This window comes from Carcharhinus amblyrhynchos, chromosome 14 (assembly GCF_965287045.1).
Source record: "Carcharhinus amblyrhynchos chromosome 14, sCarAmb.v2.hapA, whole genome shotgun sequence".
In the NCBI taxonomy this organism is placed as follows: Eukaryota; Metazoa; Chordata; class Chondrichthyes; order Carcharhiniformes; family Carcharhinidae; genus Carcharhinus; species Carcharhinus amblyrhynchos.
Genome location: NC_137337.1, coordinates 57,514,855 through 57,534,352, shown reverse-complemented (window position 1 = coordinate 57,534,352; position 19,498 = coordinate 57,514,855). Strand labels below are relative to the sequence as shown.

The 19,498-nt window shown below is 43.1% G+C and overlaps 1 protein-coding gene across 2 annotated transcripts in view; it reads left to right on the top strand.

Annotated features, from left to right (window-relative positions):
• The window catches only part of cdan1 (codanin 1), a 135,527-nt gene that overhangs the window by 25,561 nt on the left and 90,468 nt on the right, over positions 1 to 19,498 (top strand). For both annotated transcript variants that reach the window (XR_013888572.1, XM_080202936.1), the window contains exons 4-8: positions 3,314 to 3,489; positions 4,679 to 4,786; positions 11,393 to 11,468; positions 14,948 to 15,068; positions 16,984 to 17,093. Coding sequence is in view for 1 of the 2 variants with exons in the window: in XM_080202936.1 (XP_080059062.1) it covers positions 3,314 to 3,489; positions 4,679 to 4,786; positions 11,393 to 11,468; positions 14,948 to 15,068; positions 16,984 to 17,093 (591 nt within the window). In the remaining variant the exon portion in view is untranslated. The remainder of the gene's footprint in view (positions 1 to 3,313; positions 3,490 to 4,678; positions 4,787 to 11,392; positions 11,469 to 14,947; positions 15,069 to 16,983; positions 17,094 to 19,498) is intronic.

Genomic DNA, 19,498 nt, shown 5'->3' with positions numbered 1-19,498 from the left:
TAGCACTGCTAGCTGTGCAGATACATGGATTTGAGCCTGTGTCTGTGGGAGTTTGCGCATTCTCCCTGTGGTTGCGTGGGTTTCCTCCGGGCGCTCCGGTTTCCTCCCACACCCCAAAGATGTGCTCTTAGGCTGATTGATATACCAAATTGACACTATTCTCCCCTGAATCTGGCTAAGTAGGGGTTCCACTCACATACACACAGGGCAGGGTAGGTGTAGGAGGATGCGGCGGCGTGGGCTCATTGGGCTGAAGGGCCTGTTTCCCGTGCTGGGTTGTTCTTTGTTGTTCTTTGTTCCTGCATGCTGACACTATAGTTAAGAAAAACCACCAATGCCACTACTTTCTCAGGTGGCTAAGGAAATTGAGCATGTCTGCTACAATTCTCACCATGTTTTACAGATGCACCTTAGAAGGTATCCTTTCCAAATGTATCACAGCTTGGTAATACTCCTGTTCTGACCAAGACTGCAAAAAAGGGCTGTGAAAGTTTTGGGCGCCGTACTTACGCAAGGATATTTTGGCCTTGGAGGGAGTGCAGAGGAGGTTTACTAGGATGATGCCGGAGTTGAGGGGGTTGAGCTATGAGGAGAGGCTGAATAAATTAGGCTTGTACTCGTTAGAGTTTAGAAGAATGAGGGGAGATCTCATTGAGACGTATAAGATGATGAATGGGATGGATAGGATAGAGGTGGAGAGACTTTTCCCGCTCAGAAAGGATAGTAGGATTAGGGGGCACAGCCTCAAGATAAAGGGGGGGCGGTTTAGAACGGAGTTGAGGAGGAACTTCTTCACTCAAAGGGTGGTGAATCTCTGGAATTCTCTGCCCGTTGAAGTGGTGGAGGCTACCTCGCTAAATATTTTTAAGACGCGGGTTGATGGGTTTTTGATAAGAGAGGGGATTAAGGGTTATGGGGAGAGGGCGGGAATGTGGAACTGAGCCACGACAGATCAGCCATGATCTTATTGAATGGCGGGGCAGGCTCGAAGGGCTAGTTGGCCTACTCCTGCTCCTATTTCTTATGTTCTTATGTTAAAGTAGCCCAGTCTATCACGCAAATTAGCCTCCCATTCATTGACTCCATCTACAATTTCCGCTACCTTGGAAAAGCAGTCAGCGTCACCAAGGACTTCATGCACCCTGGACATACTGTCTTCCACCTTCTTCTATCGGGAAAAAATACAAAAATCTGAGGTCACGTACCAACTGACTCAAGAGAAGTGATAGTCCAATGGTATTATCACTAGATCATTAATCCAGAAACTCAGCTAATGTTCTAGGGGAGCCCAGTTGGAATGCCATCGTGGCAGATGGTGGAATTTGAATTCAATAAAGAAAATCTGGAATTAAGAATCTGCAGATGACCATGAAACCATTGTTGATTGTCAGGAAAACCCATCTGATTCATCAATGTCCTTTCGGGAAGGAAATCTGCTGCCCTTATCCAGCCTGGCCTACATTTGACTCCAGAGCCACAGTAAGGTGGTTGACTCTCAACTGCCCTCCAAGGACAACTAGGGATGGGCAATAAATGCTGGCTGGCCAGCCAGCAACGCCCATGTCTCACAAATGAATAAAACAAAAACAGCTTCTTACCTACTGCTGTCAGACTTTTGAATGGACCTACCTCTATATTAAGTTGATCTTTCTCTACACCCTAGTTATGACTGTAACACATACTATGCTTTCATTCTCCTCTGTACATCAATACATGTGACAGTAATAAATCAAATAAAATGATGCTTGATAAAGGAAGATGGAGGGGAAATGCAGTGCCAAACCGCTTGCCAGAAACATAAGAACATAAGAAATAGGAGCAGGAGTAGGCCATCTGGCCCTTCGAGCCTGCCCCGCCATTCAATAAGATCATGGCTGATCTGTCGTGGCTCAGTTCCACTTTCCCGCCCTCTCCCCATAACCCTTAATCCCCTCTCTTATCAAAAACCCATCAACCCGCTTCTTAAAAATATTTAGCGAGGCAGCCTCCACCACTTCAACGGGCAGAGAATTCCAGAGATTCACCACCCTTTGAGTGAAGAAGTTCCTCCTCAACTCCGTTCTGAACCGCCCCCCCTTTATCTTGAGGCTGTGCCCCCTAGTCCTACTGTCTTTTTTGAGCGGGAAGAGTCTTTCCACCTCTATCCTATCCATCCCATTCATCATCTTATACGTCTCAATGAGATCTCCCCTCATTCTTCTAAACTCTAACGAGTACAAGCCTAGTTTATTCAGCCTCTCCTCATAGCTCAACCCCCTCAACTCCGGTATCAGCCTAGTAAACCTCCTCTGCACTCCCTCCAAGGCCAAAATATCCTTGCGCAGGTGCGGCGCCCAAAACTGCACACAGTACTCCAGCTGCGGCCTCACCAGTGCCCTATACAGCTGCAGCAAGACCTCCCTACTTTTATATTCAATCCCCCTCGCTATGAAGGCCAGCATCCCATTCGCCTTCCTGACCACCTGCTGCACCTGCAGGCTGGGTTTTTGCGACTCATGCACAAGGACCCCGAGGTCCCTCTGCACCGTCGCCTGCTGCAGTTTTTCGCCACGTAAGTAATAGTCCTTCCTACCATTCTTCCTACCAAAGTGGACCACCTCACACTTGCCAACATTAAATTCCATTTGCCATTTCCTGGCCCATTCGCCCAGCCTATCTAGATCCTTCTGCAGACTCTCCACACCCTCCGCACAATTTGCCTTTCCCCCAATCTTGGTGTCATCAGCAAATTTCGACACCCTACACTCGGTTCCCTCCTCCAGATCATCTATATAAATGGTAAATAGCTGAGGCCCCAGCACCGACCCCTGGGGCACCCCACTAGTCACCAACCGCCAATCTGAATAGCACCCATTGACCCCCACTCTCTGCCTCCTATTTGACAACCAATCCTCTATCCACGCTAACACCCTACCCCCAACTCCATGTCCTCTGACCTTCTGCAGTAACCTCTTGTGAGGTACCTTATCAAACGCCTTCTGAAAATCCAGAAAGACCACATCCACCGGCTCTCCTCTATCCACCGCCCTAGACACATCCTCATAGAACTCCAGTTTATAAGTAGCAAGAAATAAAATGATAAAGTTTTATTTCATCAGAGATTCTGATAGATTTGAAACTCCAACAGTTTTTATTTTCCTTATTTAATTAGAGTTTTCTTTTCTTACAGTTTTACTGTTTTTTATGGATTAACAGTTGTTGAATGGTGCCTGGAAAATTGAAGGAAATCCTAAGTATAAATAAAACAATTGTAAAACCCTAGAAGGTTTATGTTAATGATTGTTTCCATATATTTTGTTGGCAATATATTTAGATCCAAGTTGCTTCAGCAGTCATCAGTCTTGGACTCAACCACGCCTACTAAATATCAGAATGGAAGATCTTTTAGCATTTCCTCAGACAGTATTACTATATGTGCTGATGTAAGCAAAGTTTCTTATAGAAACCAGTTGGATGTATTGGCCCAGCTATACTCTGCTTGTATCTCTGGTAGGTGAATACGTTTAAATATTGCTAAAAAACCATAGGGAAGATTAATTTGTTTCTTGCAGTGTGTGTTCTGGAATGTATTGTCTAACTAGCAATAGAATCAGATTCAATAGTAACATTGAAAAGGGATTTTTTAATATATTTATGGAAAGGGAACATTTTCAGGGTAATAGGGAAATTGGGATAATTTGGATAGATTGCTTAAGGAGATTGAATGGCCTGTTGTGATGTATGATTGCTATGTGTAGAACATAACTGACTTAATAAGTAACTGGAACTGTGCTGATTAATGCATTTGAAATATGGCATGTTACTTACGGTAAAAAACAGTGGGTGAAATTTTGCCTCTTTTGGCAAGATGTCATCTCAGGTGAGAAAAGTGGAGGGTAGCTTGCTGGCTGTGCTTCCGGGTTTTCCTGTCAAATTTTTAAATTGCCAACGAAATGAAAGGGTCAGGTCCTAGGATGTCACGCTGGCTGTTGGGCTCTGGTTGAGACCATGCTGCCACTACCTTAAGTTTATAAACGATCTGGAAGGACGCCCCAATGTAAATGAATGAAAATTGAATCCTCCCCCTTTTTTTTAAACACAACGTCTTCCACTCCTGGCACTTACCTCACAGAACTCCACCCCTGCTACTGTGAAGGAACCCTGCACCCTCACTCCCACCATGCAACACTCCACCCAGTAGTGCCAGGCATGACCCTCTTTCCCCTGGGGACTGTACTTAGCTGTGTGCTGCCAGTAGGCCCTGCTTACCAGGAGCACATCATGGGGGAACCTGTCATGATTCACGCCAACATGAATGGACAATTTAATGTAGGGGGACGGGACCTATCAAGTGTAAAGGGATAGGACAGGAGAGAGGGCTTGGGTGTAATACCCTCAAGAGATTTGGTGCAGACAGATGATGGGTCGAATGCCCTCTTCCGCACTGCAGGGATTCTGTGACTCCACGGCCTTAAATTATTTGGTCTTTTTTGCTGTACAGTGTACAGCATACGTTCTGGCTGACCTGTTAGATGGAGAAAAATATTAATGCAGAAACATGGTATTTTGACAATAAAGTGATCTTTTAACCAAGTGTCAAGATGTCCACAATATAGACTGTCTGAGGATTGCAGAGAGTTTGGAAAACAGCTGAATCAGCAAAATATAAACTTCTAATTTTATGTTCTCCTAATTCTAGAGAATTTAGTGCCAAATATTTTTCTGGAGCTCTTCTTTATACTGCAGTTGTTGACATCCAGGGGAGGAGCATCAACAGATGATATGGAAGATGCCATTGGGGTGAAAGGTAAGAGCCACTTAGTGGAGAGCTGTAATGACATTTGTATTCCGATTTTGGCTCAAAACAGATACAAGATGTGTAATACAAGCAATGCATATGAATAGAAATAACTTGCATTTATATTGTATCTTTCACAACCTCTGGCTTTCTAAGAAGTGCTTTCCAGCTGATGAAGTACTTTTTAGTAAAGTTTGTTTATTAGTGTGACCAGTAGGCTGATATTAACAATGCAATGAAGTTACTGTGAAAATTCCATCATTGCCGCACTTTTGAAGTGTAATATAGGAAATGTGGGAGCCAAGTTGCACACTGCAAGATCCCACGAGTAGCAATGTATTCATGACTAAATAATGGAAATAGTTGAATGTACAGTAATGGAGGTGTAAGTGGGCTTAGTGCCAGAATTAGAGTCATGTACTAACAAATACCTCTAAAATCTAGCATGAAGATCAGCAGTTGCGTGGTTTTAAAATTCATACATCTGAACATCTCGAGGGGGATGCTGAATCAACTTGTATCATAACCTTGTCTCTGAATCCACGGTGGTGCAACCATTGAGAAGAAATTATAGCAAGTAGTTGCTGATTCTGTCGATGTCAATGACTATGTCCATTCACCAAATCCCTAATAAAGGATGGAGACTGTTGCTCATAATTGGACTGTGTAGGACAGACTAAAGGTCACTTGTTAAAAATGAGTAAGGAATTGACAGATCATTATATATTTAGTCATCAAACTCTCAGTATGCCTGTTGCCATGTCGATGTGGGTATTTGGAAGGAGATGCAGAATTCTCTGCTATTTGAAGTGCGGTGGCAGGCAGTTCCCCCGGCGCAATCACAACTGGCTGGAATGGTATGAACTCATGCCCATTTCTGTGCTTGGAGCCTCACTTATTATGTATCAATGAGCATCTCTCCAAATCCCCTGATAGGTCAAGAGCTCATTCATCTGCCTGGCATCGGCTAGCAGGTTTGAAGATCTGGGTGTCACATCTAAATGCCAGTCTATCACACTTGTATTATTCTCTCCAGCCCACTTGTCTTCAAAAGACTGTGCAGTAGTCCAAAGTAGAGGAGAAAAGGCTAGCAGCCCCAAAAAGATCTCTGCACTGATACGAGCACCTTGCCCTTGTGGTTTTGATTCGAGGAGTCAAGGTGCAGAGGCATGCCCTCTACCCAAGGGATGGCTTCAGGAAGCACACCAACCTCACCTGTCAGGCCTGACCTAAGAGGTCAGCCTGGCTGACAACCATATCAGAAGCATCATGCAGCGCAAGAAGCAGATGAATGACCTCATTCGCACTGCCAGCATAAATCCTCTCTCAGTTCCCTCCACTATCAAACACTGTCAATGGCATTGTTTGCTCAAAACTTGACACTCTTCAACGATCTCATACATCTATTAGCAAGGGACAAATATCAACACTTATTCTACCTGTCATGTTGCCCACACTCCATCCTCTGGTCTTCTGGGGAGGGCTTACCTGTTGTTTAGCAAGATTGTGAAGAATACAGCAAACTGCAATCGTGTGGGAACCCCCTCAAGTGTATACTTCAGCGAGCCATCTGAACAGTCCAAGCATCTGAATCGCGTCTTCAGAAGTCCTATGGATTGCTTTGTGAGCTGTAAAGGGCTGTACAGCTGCTCAGCATAGGTCTGAGGGTGACCTGACACACTGGTGTCATCAACCAGTGTTTGTAGCCCTTGTCTCCCAGCAACCATCCCTGCAGACATTCTGGATCCATTTGTTGTTGTTAATGGTCGTGAATACTCCCACGTTCCTTCTGAGCCCATCAGTGAGTCCCATGTCCCACATGAACGCTACCCACACAATTGGAATCTACATACATCCCCTTTTGATAAGCAATTTTGTGGGCGTTTCACGGAGTCTTTTCAGTGTCCAGCTCTTCTCCCTGGGTTTTCCCTCTACCTTCCATTGTGCATTATCCTCATCCACTTCCTTGCTCCTGTGCCTGCCATTGTTCCACATTGCCCACTTAATCTTTGTTCACAACCAACCCCCTCCTTGCCCATCTCCTTGCACCCCACTGCTGGTCAGACTGTGGTCAGTTGGAGTGGAGAATCCGTGAGTTGCGCAGCACAAGACGATCAAGACCAGCTTGGCATGAGGCTAGAGGGCACAAATCAGTTCACCCCTCAGCAGAGTGGGTTTAAGTGCAACAGATGCAATGGCAGTTAGGCTTTGTATGTTGCACTCACTTTGAAGTCTCAGATGAATTGAAGGTGCCTTGAGCATGGCATTCTTTTTCAATCAGGTTTGAGGCCAACGTGATTTACTGTTGGCCTAATGGGAGATTTGAAGGCCTGAGGAGATTAGCAGAGTCATAGAGATTTACAGCATGGAAGCAGGCCCTTCGGCCCAACTTATCCATGCCGCCCTTTTTTTCAGACCCCAAAGCTAGTCCCAATTGCCCACATTTGATCCATATCCCTCTATATCAATCTTATCCATGTAACTGTCTAAATACTTTTTAAAAGACAAAATTGTACCTACCTGCACTTCTACCTCTGGCACCTTGTTCCAGACTCTAAGCACCCTCTGTGTGAAAGAATTGCCCCTCTGAACCCTTTTGTATCTCTCCCCTCACCTTAAATCTACTTTTAGACTCCCCTACCTTTGGGAAAAGATATTGATTACCTAGCTGATCTATGCCCCTCATTATTTTATAGACCTCTATAAAATCACCTCCCAGCCTTCTATACTCCAGAGAACAAAGTCCACTCTATCCAGCCTCTCCTTATAACTCAAACCATCAAGTCCCGGTAACATCCTAGTAAATCTTTCTTGCATTCTTTCTAGTTTAATAATATCCTTTCTATAATAGAATGACCAGAACTGTTCAGGGTATTCCAAGTGTGGCCTCACCAATGCTTTGTACAACTTCAACAAGATATCCCAATTCCTATATTCAGTGTTCTGACCAATGAAACCAAGCATGCTGAATGCCTTCTTCACCACTCCATCCAACTGTGTCACCACTTCCAAGGAACTATGAACCTGTACCCCTAGATCTCTCCGTTCTGTAACTCCTCCCATCGCCCTACCATTAACTGACTAAGTCCTGCCCTGGTTCGATCTATCAAAATACATCACCTCGCATTTATTTAAATTAAACTCCATCTGCCATTTGTCAGCCCACTGGCCCAATTGATCAAGATCCTGTTGCAATCTGAGATAACCTTCTTCACTGTCTACTATGCCACCAAGCTTGGTGTCATCTGCAAACTTACTAATGCCTACTAAGTTCTCATCCAAATCATTAATATAATTGACAAATAACAGTGGACGCAGCACTGATCCCTGAGGCACACCGCTGGTCACAGGCCTCCTGTTTGAAAAACACCTCTACAACCACCATCTGCCTTCTGTCATTACTTATAAAGATTCGCATTCCAACCGTTATTTTGTAAATTGAGTTTGTCTCTTTATATGCCCTGTTTGTGAACAGAACTCCCACGCACCTAATGAAGGGGCAGCGCTCCGAAAGCTAGTGGCTTGTGCTACCAAATAAACCTGTTGGATTTTAACCTGATGTTGTGAGACTTATTCTGTCATCAAGCCAATTTTGTGTCCATTTAGCTACCTCACCCTGGATCTCATGAGATTTAACCTTGTGCAACAATTTACTATACGGTACCTTGCCAGAGTCCACGTAGACAGCATCAACTGCACTGCCCTCACCTACCTTCTTGGTTACCCCTTTAAAAGACTCTGTCAAATTTGTGAGACATGATTTTTCAGTCAAAGCTATGCTGACTATACCTAATCAGTTCTTGTGTCTCCGAATACCTGCAGATCCTGTCTCTCAAAATACCAAAATAAAATTCCAGCACATATCTATGTTAATGAGCATTCTGAGATACAAGTGAATTCAAATGCTGTTCATGTCACCAGGCAGTCGGAGAAACGACCCACTATTGGGAGAATTTCAAACTATTTTTATGCTTCCTTTCTACCTGCCACAGACAGACTGGGAGAACTCCCACTGAGGTCTATGCAGGACATTTTCTGATCTCGTGAAGGAAGGACTCCCAATAGCCAGCAGGAGATAGAGGAATAGATTTGTGGACAGATTATGGAAGAGTGTAAATACAACAGGGTTGTTGTGGTGGGTGAGTTTAATTCCCCTATCCTGACTGGGGCTCCCTTGATGCCGGAAATTTGGATTGGAGAGAATTTGTTAGGTGTGTCCAGGAGGGTTTCTTGAAGCACTATGTAAATAGTCAAACTAGGGAAGGGGTCATACAAGATCTAGTTTTGGGGAAAGAACCCAGCCAGGTGATTGAAGTTTCAGTGAGGAAGCATTGTAGGAACAATGACCATGATTCCACAAGTTCTAAGTTACTTACTGATAAGAATAAGAGTAGTCCTCTGGTGAAAATACTAAATAGATAGCAATGGGAATACAGCAAGATATTGACAGGCTGGAGACTTGGGCAGAGAAATGGCAGATGGAGTTTAATCTGAACAAATGCGGGATGGTGCATTTTGAAAGGTCTAATGCAGGAGGGGAATGTTAGAGCCCTTAGAAGTGTTAACATACAGAGGGATCTTGGCATACAGGTCTGCAGCTTCCTGAAAGTGGCAACAGAAGTGGATAAGGTAATTAGGAAGGCACATGCTTGCCTTCATCAGTTGAGACATAAAGTATAAAAATAGGCAAGCCATGTTGCAGCTGTATAGAACTTTAGTTAGGCCAAATTTGGAATACTGTGTGCAGTTCTGGTTGCAACATCACCAAAAGGATGTGGAGCTTTTGGGGAGGTTTACCACTGCACTGAAAAGGTTTACCAGGTTGTTGCCTGGTTTAGAGGGTATTAGCTATGAGGAGTAATTGGGCAAACCTGGTTTGTTTTTGCTTGAATGTTAGAGACTGAGAGGCGATCTGATAGAAATTTACAAAATTGAGAGGCAAGGATAGTCAATCTTTTTCCAAGGGTAAAGATGTTAATTGCTAGGAGACATAGAATTACTACAGTGCAAAAGGAGGCCATTCAGCCCACCGAGTCTGCACTGATAACAAACCCATCCAGGCCCTATCCCCAGGTTCAACATAAAAGGGGGAAAGTTTAAAGATGTGAAAGGCAAGTTTTTTTTAAATAGAGGGAATGTTTCTGTGGTTCATTGCCCGAGGAGGTGGTAGAAACAAATACAGTAGCAATGTTTAAGAGGCATCTTGACAGATAACGTGAATAGGCAGCAAATAAAGGGATATGAACTGGGTAGAGGCAAAAGACGTCATGTGGGCCCACCAAGCCCACAGACTTGGAAGGCAAAAGGGCCTGTTCCTGTGCTGTACTGTTCTTTGTTCTTTGAAGGTCTAATTTGTTCAAACAGAATGGTAAACAGTTTTTTTTTGGATTAAATTCTAAATCAACCAAGATTCAAGATACAGATTTAATCCATAAGGTAACATACTAGCATAGCATAGATTATAGGGCAGTTACCAAAGATTGGAGAAAGTTGCTTACTTCCTTCATTCTTGGGATGTGGGTGTGATTGGCTAGGCCAGAATTTAACACCCATCCCTAATTATCCTTCAGGAAAATGGTGGTAAGCCACTTGAACTGCTGGGCTTCAGGTGATATTGGTGCTCCCAACAATGTTATTAGGGAAGAAGTTCCAGGATTGTGATCCAGTGACAGTGAACAAATGGTGACATATTTCCAAATCAGGATGATGAGTGGCTTCGAGGGGAACTTCAGGGAAATTCCCCTATTCATGATGCGAATAGGCCATTTCTCCACCGATATTAGTCTGGAGGCAGGAGCTGGGATTTAGATGAGAGTAGTCTGTCTTCTTCCTTTCCTGAAGGATATGCATTTGTCTATAGCTAGTGCCTACATCTTTATTTCTGTACAAACTATTCATGGAATCATAGAATCCCTACAGTGCAGAAGGAGGCCACTGACCAAAATCTTTTGAAGAGACTCAATTCTCTCTGGTTATTTTGTAACATAGAATCAGGGTAGGCTATTCAAACCCTTGAACGTGTCTGCATTCAGATCATGTTGATATATCAGTACTTGGTTTATAGTGTCTCTTGTGCCTCATGTTAGTCACACTCTGGAATAAAACGTTATGGATTCAAGTCCCACTTCAGATATTTGAGTAATAAATAAATCCAAGCTGGGCAGGCCAGTGCAGTGCTGAGGGAGTGCTTTACTGTTGAAGTTGTAATTTTTCAGATGGATGTTAAACTGAGACCCTGTCTTCTGCTTCAGGTGGACATTAAATATCTGTATCATTATTTATTTGAAGAGCAGGAGAGCTCTGAGTTCTGGCCAGTGCTTATCCCTTGATCAACATGAGCAACAGATAATCACATTGCTGATTTTGGAAGCTTGCTATGTGCAAATTGGGTGCCATGTTTCTCGACATACAACACCTGGCTGTAAAATACTTTGGAATGTCTTGATAGGTGCTAGTCAAGAATAGCCACTAGCTGCATCAGATAAACATGCTGTTTCCAGCCTAAATAGTATATGTTGTGAAAAGGTGTTTTTAAGATCGTAAAAGAGCAAGTAATTTTTTTCTTTTGAGTTTTATATTTTCTATATCAATATGTAAAACTAATTCATTTTCTAGATGTGGAAAGACAGTACTTCAGGAGTGTTCATAATTGTATCTATTTTGCTGTCAGAGTTCTAGAAACGCAGTTCATGTGAGTATTCATCTTTTATTGAACTTGCATAGTCTGTAGATACACAACAGTACAAATGGGTAAGATTTACCTTGGTTACATCCATTGTGATAACTTTAGAGGTCAGCTTCTTCCTAATAGTGGGCTTGTCAGGGAGAGGTGGAGGGAAATAACTTGACTATTAATTATTGAGGTTAACTGTTTCAACTGAGACAATTTCCATAACCGGTTTTTCTCTAAAGACTAAAGATCTCTGTAAATTTATGCATTTACTTATTTGTTCATAGTTACGAGCATTGTTGGCTAGGCCAGCATTTATTGCCCAACTCTAATTGCCCTTCAGAAAATGGTGATGAGCTGCCACCTAGAATTGCTGTAGTCACTTGGTGTAGGTGTACCCATAGTGCTGATAGGGAGTTCCAGAATTTTCATCCAGCAACAGTGAAGGAACAGCAATTTTGTTCCAAATTAGGGCAATGTGGTTTGGAGGACACTTGCAGATGCTTGTGTTTCCACGTATCTGACCCCCTTGTTCTTCGAGGTGGTAAAGGTCAAGCTAGAAACACTTTTACACACATCCAGGCCATGTGAAGTGCCCTGATGTTCAAATGTGGTGTAAAGAACAGGTCTCAGACATCCATTCATGTTGTAAAAGATCAACTCATTGTTCCCAATTAGTACCCTGTTTAAACTATTATATTTTAATTGTCCAACTCGTAAATTGAATGAATGCCCTGGTTTAAGAGAGAAGAGACAGATACTGGCCAATCGCTTACCTTTACCCTGCAATGTCACATTTGATTTCTTTAGAATGCAGTCACTCTGCTTGGAATATGCAATCTCCCATCTCAGACGGCTCTTATATCCTGCAGTGTTCCCCCTCAGACTAGATCTCATATCTGTGTACTGTTCAGAAGGCCCTCATCTCCTCGCATTGTTCTCTCTCAGACTGGATTTCATATCCTTACACTGTTCCCTCTTAGACTGGCTCTGATATCATAGAACATTACAGCGCAGTACAGGCCCTTCGGCCTTCAGTGTTGCGCTGACCAGTGGAACCAATCTAATGACCCTCTAACCTAAGCTATTCCAATATTATCCATATGCTTATCCACTGACCATTTGAATGCCCTTAAAGTTGGCGAGTCCATACTGCTGCAGGCAGGCCATTCCACGCCCATACTACCCTCTGAGTAAAGAATCTACCTCTGACATCCATCCTATATTTATCATCCCTCAATTTAAAGCTACGTCCCCTCGTGTTAGCCATCACCACCTGAAGAAAAAGGTTCTCAGTGTCCACCTTATCTAATCCTCTGATCATCTTGTATGCCTCAATTAAGCCACCTCTTAACGTCCTTCTCTCTAACGAAAACAACCTGAAGTCCCTCAGCCTTTCCTCATAAGACCTTCCCACCATACCAGGCAACATCCTGGTAAATCTCCTCTGCACCTTTTCGAATGCTTCCACGTCTTTCTTATAATCTGGCGACCAGAACTGTATGTGGTACTCCAAGTGTGGCTGCACCAGAGTTTTGTACAGCTGCAACATGATCTCACGGTTCCGAAACTCAATCCCTCTACCAATAAAAGCTAACACACCTTACATCTTCTTAACAACCCTATCAACCTGGGTGCCAACTTTCAGGGATCTATGCACATATACACCGAGATCTCTCTGCTCATCCACACTACCAAGACTCTTTCCGTTAGCCCAATACTCTGTAATCCTGTTACTCCTTCCTGAGTGAATCATCTCACACTTTTCCGCATTAAACTCCATTTGCCACCTCTCAGCCCAACTCTGAAGCTTATCTATGTCCCTCTGCAAACTGTAACATTCATCCACACTGTCTACAACTCCTCCGACTTTAGTGTCATCTGCAAATTTACTAACCCATCCTTCTACACACTCATCTAGCTCATTTATAAAAATGACAAACAGCAGTGGCCCCAAAACAGATCCTTGAGGTACACCACCAGTAACTGAACTCCAGGTTGAATATTTCCCATCAACCGCCACCTTCTGTCTTCTATCAGCCAATTCCTGATCCAAACCGCTAAATCACCCTCAATCTTTCTGCAGTAGCTTACCATGGGGAACCTTATCAAATGCTTTACTGAAATCCATATACACCACATCAGCTACTTTCCCCTTATCCACCTCTTTGGTCACCTTCTCAAAAAACTCAATAAGGTTTGTGAGGCACGACCTACCCTTCACAAAACTGTCTTGACTATCCCAAATTATTTCTCTCTAGATGCTTATAAATCTTATCTCTTATAATCCTTTCCAAAACTTTGCCCACAACAGAAGTAAGGTTCACCGGCCTATAATTTCCAGGATGGTTTCTACTCACCTTCTTAAACAAGGGCACAACATTTGCTATCCTCCAGTCTTCTGGCACTATACCTGTAGCCAATGATGACATAAAGATCAAAGCCAAAGGCTCTGCAATCTCCTCCCTAGCCTCCCAGAGAGTCCTAGGACAAATCCCATCCGGCCCAAGGGACTTAGCCATTTTCATACTTTCAAGAATTGCTAACACCTCCTCCTTATTTACCTCAATCCCATCTAGTCTAAAAGCCTGTATCTCAGTATTCTCCTTGACTACATTCACTTTTTCCTGCGTGAATACTGATGAAAAATATTCATCTAGTGCCTCTCCTATCTCTTCAGGCTCCACGCACAACTTCCCACTACTGTCCCTGACTGGCCCTCATCTTGCCCTAATCATTCTTTTATTCCTGACATACCTATAGAAAGTTTTAGGGTTCTCCTTGATCCTACCTGCCAAAGTCTTCTCATGTCCTCTTCTAGCTCTTCTTAACTCTCTCTTTAGTTCCTTCCTTTGCTAACTTGTAACTCTCCAGTGCCCTAACTGAGCCTTCACGTCTCATCTTTACAGAAGTCTCCTTCTTCCTCTTCATCAGAGATTCAACTTCATTAGTAAACCACGGTTCCCTCACTCGACCACTTCCTCCATGCCTGACAGGTACCTATTTATCAAGGACTCGCAGTAGCTGCTCCTTGAACAAGCTCCACATTTCAATTGTTCCCATCCCCTGCAGTTTCCTTCTCTAACCTATGTATCCTAAATCTCGCCTAATCGCCTCATAATTTCCTTTCCCCCAGCTATAACTTCTGCCCTTCGGTATATACCTATCCCTTTCCATCACTAAGGTAAATGTAACCGAATTATCCTTGAACTGCTCCCTCTCTGGCTCTGATATCCTCGCACTGCTCCCTCTTGGACTCACTCTGATTACCTCCCTCTCGGACTTGCCCTGTGGTCCTCTCCCCCATACCCCCTCCCCCTTCCCAGGCCTGCCCTGAACTTGTTCTTTATCTGTTTGCCATATGATTGCTATTTTCAAGAGGAGCTGATAGCCTTGGCATTCAGAAGAGGAGGTTAATTTTTAAGAAAAGTTGGAAATTATACCAGACGGAATAATGTGCATTGTATTCTCTCAGTTAAGTTTTATTTTCCCTTTTGTAGGATAATTTCTTATTTGGATAAGGGGACAATAAGGCTTCTTGGTGAGAATGACCGACTTGGTATGTTCTCTGCGTCATTACGTGACCGGTTGTCCCGTGCCAATGAGGTCAACATTGCGCAGGTGAGATTATATACTGCTGTTTGATAGCTTGTGGTAATCTAAAGTCATTCTTTATCATGTTACATTTTTCTTTCAAGTGGATTTCTTAGTGATGGAAACTCTTTATTAATTACCATGAAATTATAATTGACATTTGCTAGTTCTAGCTTTAGTTGATTTCAAACCTTGTCTATTCAGTATGTCCTTGTAATATTTTTAACCACACTTATCATTCTTATGAATCTGTGCTTAATGCTTATACTTCCTGAAGTATTTTGTGCCCAGAACTAAATAGTTATTCTAAATGGAGTTTCATCAGAGTTCTGTACAGCTGTAACCTCAAGCCCTCTTGAGACGAAAGCCAATATTCCATTCACTTTTCATTAATTACTTGCTTCTAAACCAATTATCATATATTTGCATGACTTAACTTCACTCTGCTTGAAAGTTGTCAGAATATGGTCTTAAAGTATCAATGAACTCTTGACAACTTGGTAAGCTTGTATCTAGTTATCCAAATATCAGACAAAAAATCTCATATAAGCCTCTTGAAAATACAGTAATATAATAGTGTCTATCCAATCAATTTCACAGCCTATCTCTATGGTGGAAACATTTACAAAAAATTTTGTTTTCTTTCTGTCTCCTCTGAAAGTTGTAATTTATGGGTTTAAGGAGCTGTTGGGAGGCAGAGGTGGATCCCTCTCCACTGAGAACAAACATGTAACCACTCAACATATACCTCGTCTCATAATCTGTAAAGTGAGTGGGAAGTGGTACGCTCTGCACTTCAACTTTTAATGGTTAAATCAAAATAACTCCCCTTCCCACTATGGCACTTCCCATGTAATCGCAGAAGGTATAACGCCTGCCTCTTTACCTGTTCCATGTTTACCATCCAGGCTCCAGTTTGAGAAGCGTTTCACTTGCACCTCTTTCAATTTGGTCTATTGCATTCGCTGCTCTGAAATGTAGACTGGGTGATTGCTTTGCTGAGCATCTTCAGTCTGTGTGCAATTAGGACCCTGACCTTCCTATTGCTTACCATTTTAACACAATCCTGCTCCCATGCCCACATTGTCTGTCCTTGGCCTGCTGCAATGTTCCAGTGAAGCTCAGCACAGACTAGAGGAACAGTAGCATCTCATCTTCCGGCTAGGCATGTTACATCCTTCCGGTCTCACTTAAATTCAACAACTTCAGGTGTTTAGCTGTACCCCACCTCGACCCCTTTGTTTTCATTCTGTTTACTTTTTAACTGTTCTCTATCTTTACTTTTATTGTCTTGCTTTATTTTTCTCCTCTCCCCATGCCACCCCCCCAATTCTTTCCCCCTTTTTTCAAAAGCCTGTTCTGTTTCAAATTGATTGGCTTAATTCAAATACCTGAAAGTCTGTTGCCTTGGTAACCCTGCTGCTTGGCCTTTAGATGCAGATGTTTGGCAGACCCACCACCCTCATATCTACCAGCATTTTTTAATGCATTTTTTTATACATTCTAAGCACAGAAAAAAAACCACCTTTTTAAAGAGACCATGCAATATTTTCACACTTAGCGTTTTACAATTTTAAAAAATAATTTTACAAACACCAAACTCTAACATTCTACTCAACTTCACAACAGAGTTCACCTGTAATTCTGGGTACAGTGGAGGAGGGTGAAAATGCTGACCAGTTGGGAAGAGTGAGTTGGTTGAATTGACTATTTAACACTCATTTGCGTGCACTGCCAGTGTGTGGCATTGAACAGTAGACTGACTATATGTATGCTACTGCAAACATATATGTAATGATACTCTGCCCCTCCCCCACCAAAGAAATATTAATTTATGAATGTCCACATTTTAGATTTTGACATTCTTCCCATTATATAGTTTACAATTCTACCTTCATTAAGAAGAGCCATGTTCTTTCAATGTTGTTTGCTTATTTTCCAGGTATCGCCTACTCTTCCTTCAGTCATACAGTCTGTTCCATTTGAACCTGAAACTGACAATCGGTCAAATTTCTCCAGCGACAGAGCCTTTCAGAATTTTAAGAAGCAAAGGTACAGAGTATTTACTGTTAAAAATATAAAATGAATATAGAAACTCCAGCAGGCCATTCAGCCCCTTGAGCCTGTTCTGCATCCAATTAGATCATGGTTGTTCTGAAGAGAGAGATGCCTGTAAGCTAACTTTAAGCTCAGAAACAAAGCTGCCATTCCCAACATCAGGATATCCCAAAGTGCCTTATAGCTATTGAATTACTTTTGTTATTTTTGGTCCCACTAAACAACAACATAATGGTGACCAGATCATCTGTTTTATTGATAAAGCCAAAATACTGCAGATGCTGGAATCTAAAACAAAAGCAGAAAATGCTGGAGAGAGAATAGAGCCAACATTTCAAGTCTGGATGACCTTTCATTAGAGCTCAGGACATAGAAAATGGGATGTGATTTGTATTGTAAGGCTGGGGGGTGGGGTTGGATGCAAGATAGCTCTGGGGGACGGTGGGCTTGGAATGGATACTAGTGGATATTGGTGATCACCAAATACAGAGATGGTGAGGTCACGGAAGGGGAGTGAAGTGTCAGAGATGGGCCATATGAAGGTAACAGAGGAGTGGAAATTGGAAGCAAACTTGATACATTTTTCTAGGTCCAGACAAGAGCATGAAGCAGCAACAAAACAGTCATCGATATACTGATAAAAGAGTTGTGGAATTGGGACAAGGAATGTTCATCGTACCCCATAAAGAGACAGGCATAACTGGGACCCATAGCCACCCCTTTTATTTGAAGAAAGTGAGAAATCAAGCTAACTTAACTACAGCTTTTCGTACCTCACATCCTGCAAGACTGCATCCCATTCTGTCCGTTCCTTCGTCACTTTCCATAATGGCGCTGCAGATGTCTTCCTCCTTCCTTAACTGTGGTTTCTGGGGCACTTGACCATGTCCAGACCATCTCATGTGATACTGCTCTCACCCTGCCCATTCTTTCCCTTCCAGAATCAGGAGAGGGTCCCCTTGACTTCACAATTTACCCCACCAGCCTCCACATTCAAAGGATCATCCTCCACCATTTCTGCCAACTTCATCATGCCATCACATTTTCCCCTTACTCCTTCTGTCAGCATTCTGCAGGGATCTTTCCCTCCAGGACACCCTGGTCACTCCTGCTCCAAACCTGAAACCTCATGCACTGCCCATGGCACCTTCCCATGTATTCGTAGAAGGTAATACCTATCTCTTTATCTCCTCGCTGCTCACTATTCCAGGGTGCAGACATGATTTTCAGGTGCAGCAGCACTTCATGTGCACATCCTTTAATCTGGAGGGGGACTAATGTTTTGGTGGGGAGATTTGCTAGAGCCACTTGGGAGGGTTTAAAATAAGAACATAAGAAATAGGAGCAGGAGTAGGCCATCTAGCCCTTCGAGCCTGCCCCGCCATTCAATAAGATCATGGCTGATCTGAAGTGGCTCAGTTCCACTTTCCCGCTTTCTCCCCATAACCCTTAATTCCCTTACCTACCAAAAACCTATCTACCTGTGTCTTAAATATATTTAGCGAGGTAGCCTCCACCACTTCAACGGGCAGAGAATTCCAGAGATTCACCACCCTTTGAGTGAAGAAGTTCCTCCTCAACTCTGTTTGGAGTTTGGCAGGAGGGTGGGATCCAAAGCAGTGGGAAGATGAGAAGATTGAGGACAGCACAGAAGTTAAAGAGAGCACATAAAGTAGTAAAGACAGTGTTAGTAATCCTAGTGCCAGATAGAACAGGCAAAAACAGAGCAGAAAGCAAGGGAAGTCCGGATTAAATGGCATTTATTTCAATCCAAGAGGCCTGATGGCCAAGACAGATGAACTCAGGCCATGGATGGGTACGTGGGACTGGGGTATTATAACAATTACTGAAACATGGCTAGGGGAGAGACAGGATGGGCAGCTCAATATTCCCAGGTACAGATGCTATAGAAAGATAGAACAGAAGGTAGGAGAGGAGGGAGAGTTGCACTTTTGATGAGGGAAAACGTCACGGCAGTACTGAGAGGGATATATTCGAGGGTTCAAACACTGAGTCTACATGGGTAGAACTGAGAAATAAGGGGGAAATCACTTTGATAGGGTTGTGCTATAGGCCCCCAAATAGCCTGCGACAAATTGAGGAGCAAATATGTAGGGAGATTACAAACAACTCCAAGAAAAATAGGGTGGTAATAGTAGGGGATTTCAACTTTCCCAACGTTGACTGGGACAGCCATAGTACTAGAGGGTTGGATGGAGAGAAGTTTGTTGAGTGTGTTCAGGAGGAATTTCTGTATATGGATAGCCTAACCAGAGAGGGGGCAAAACTTGACCCCTTGGGAAATAAGGAAGGACAGGTGACAGAAGTGTTAGTGAGGGATCATCTTGGAACCAGTGACCATATTTCTATTAGTTTTAAGATCGCTATGGAGAATGATA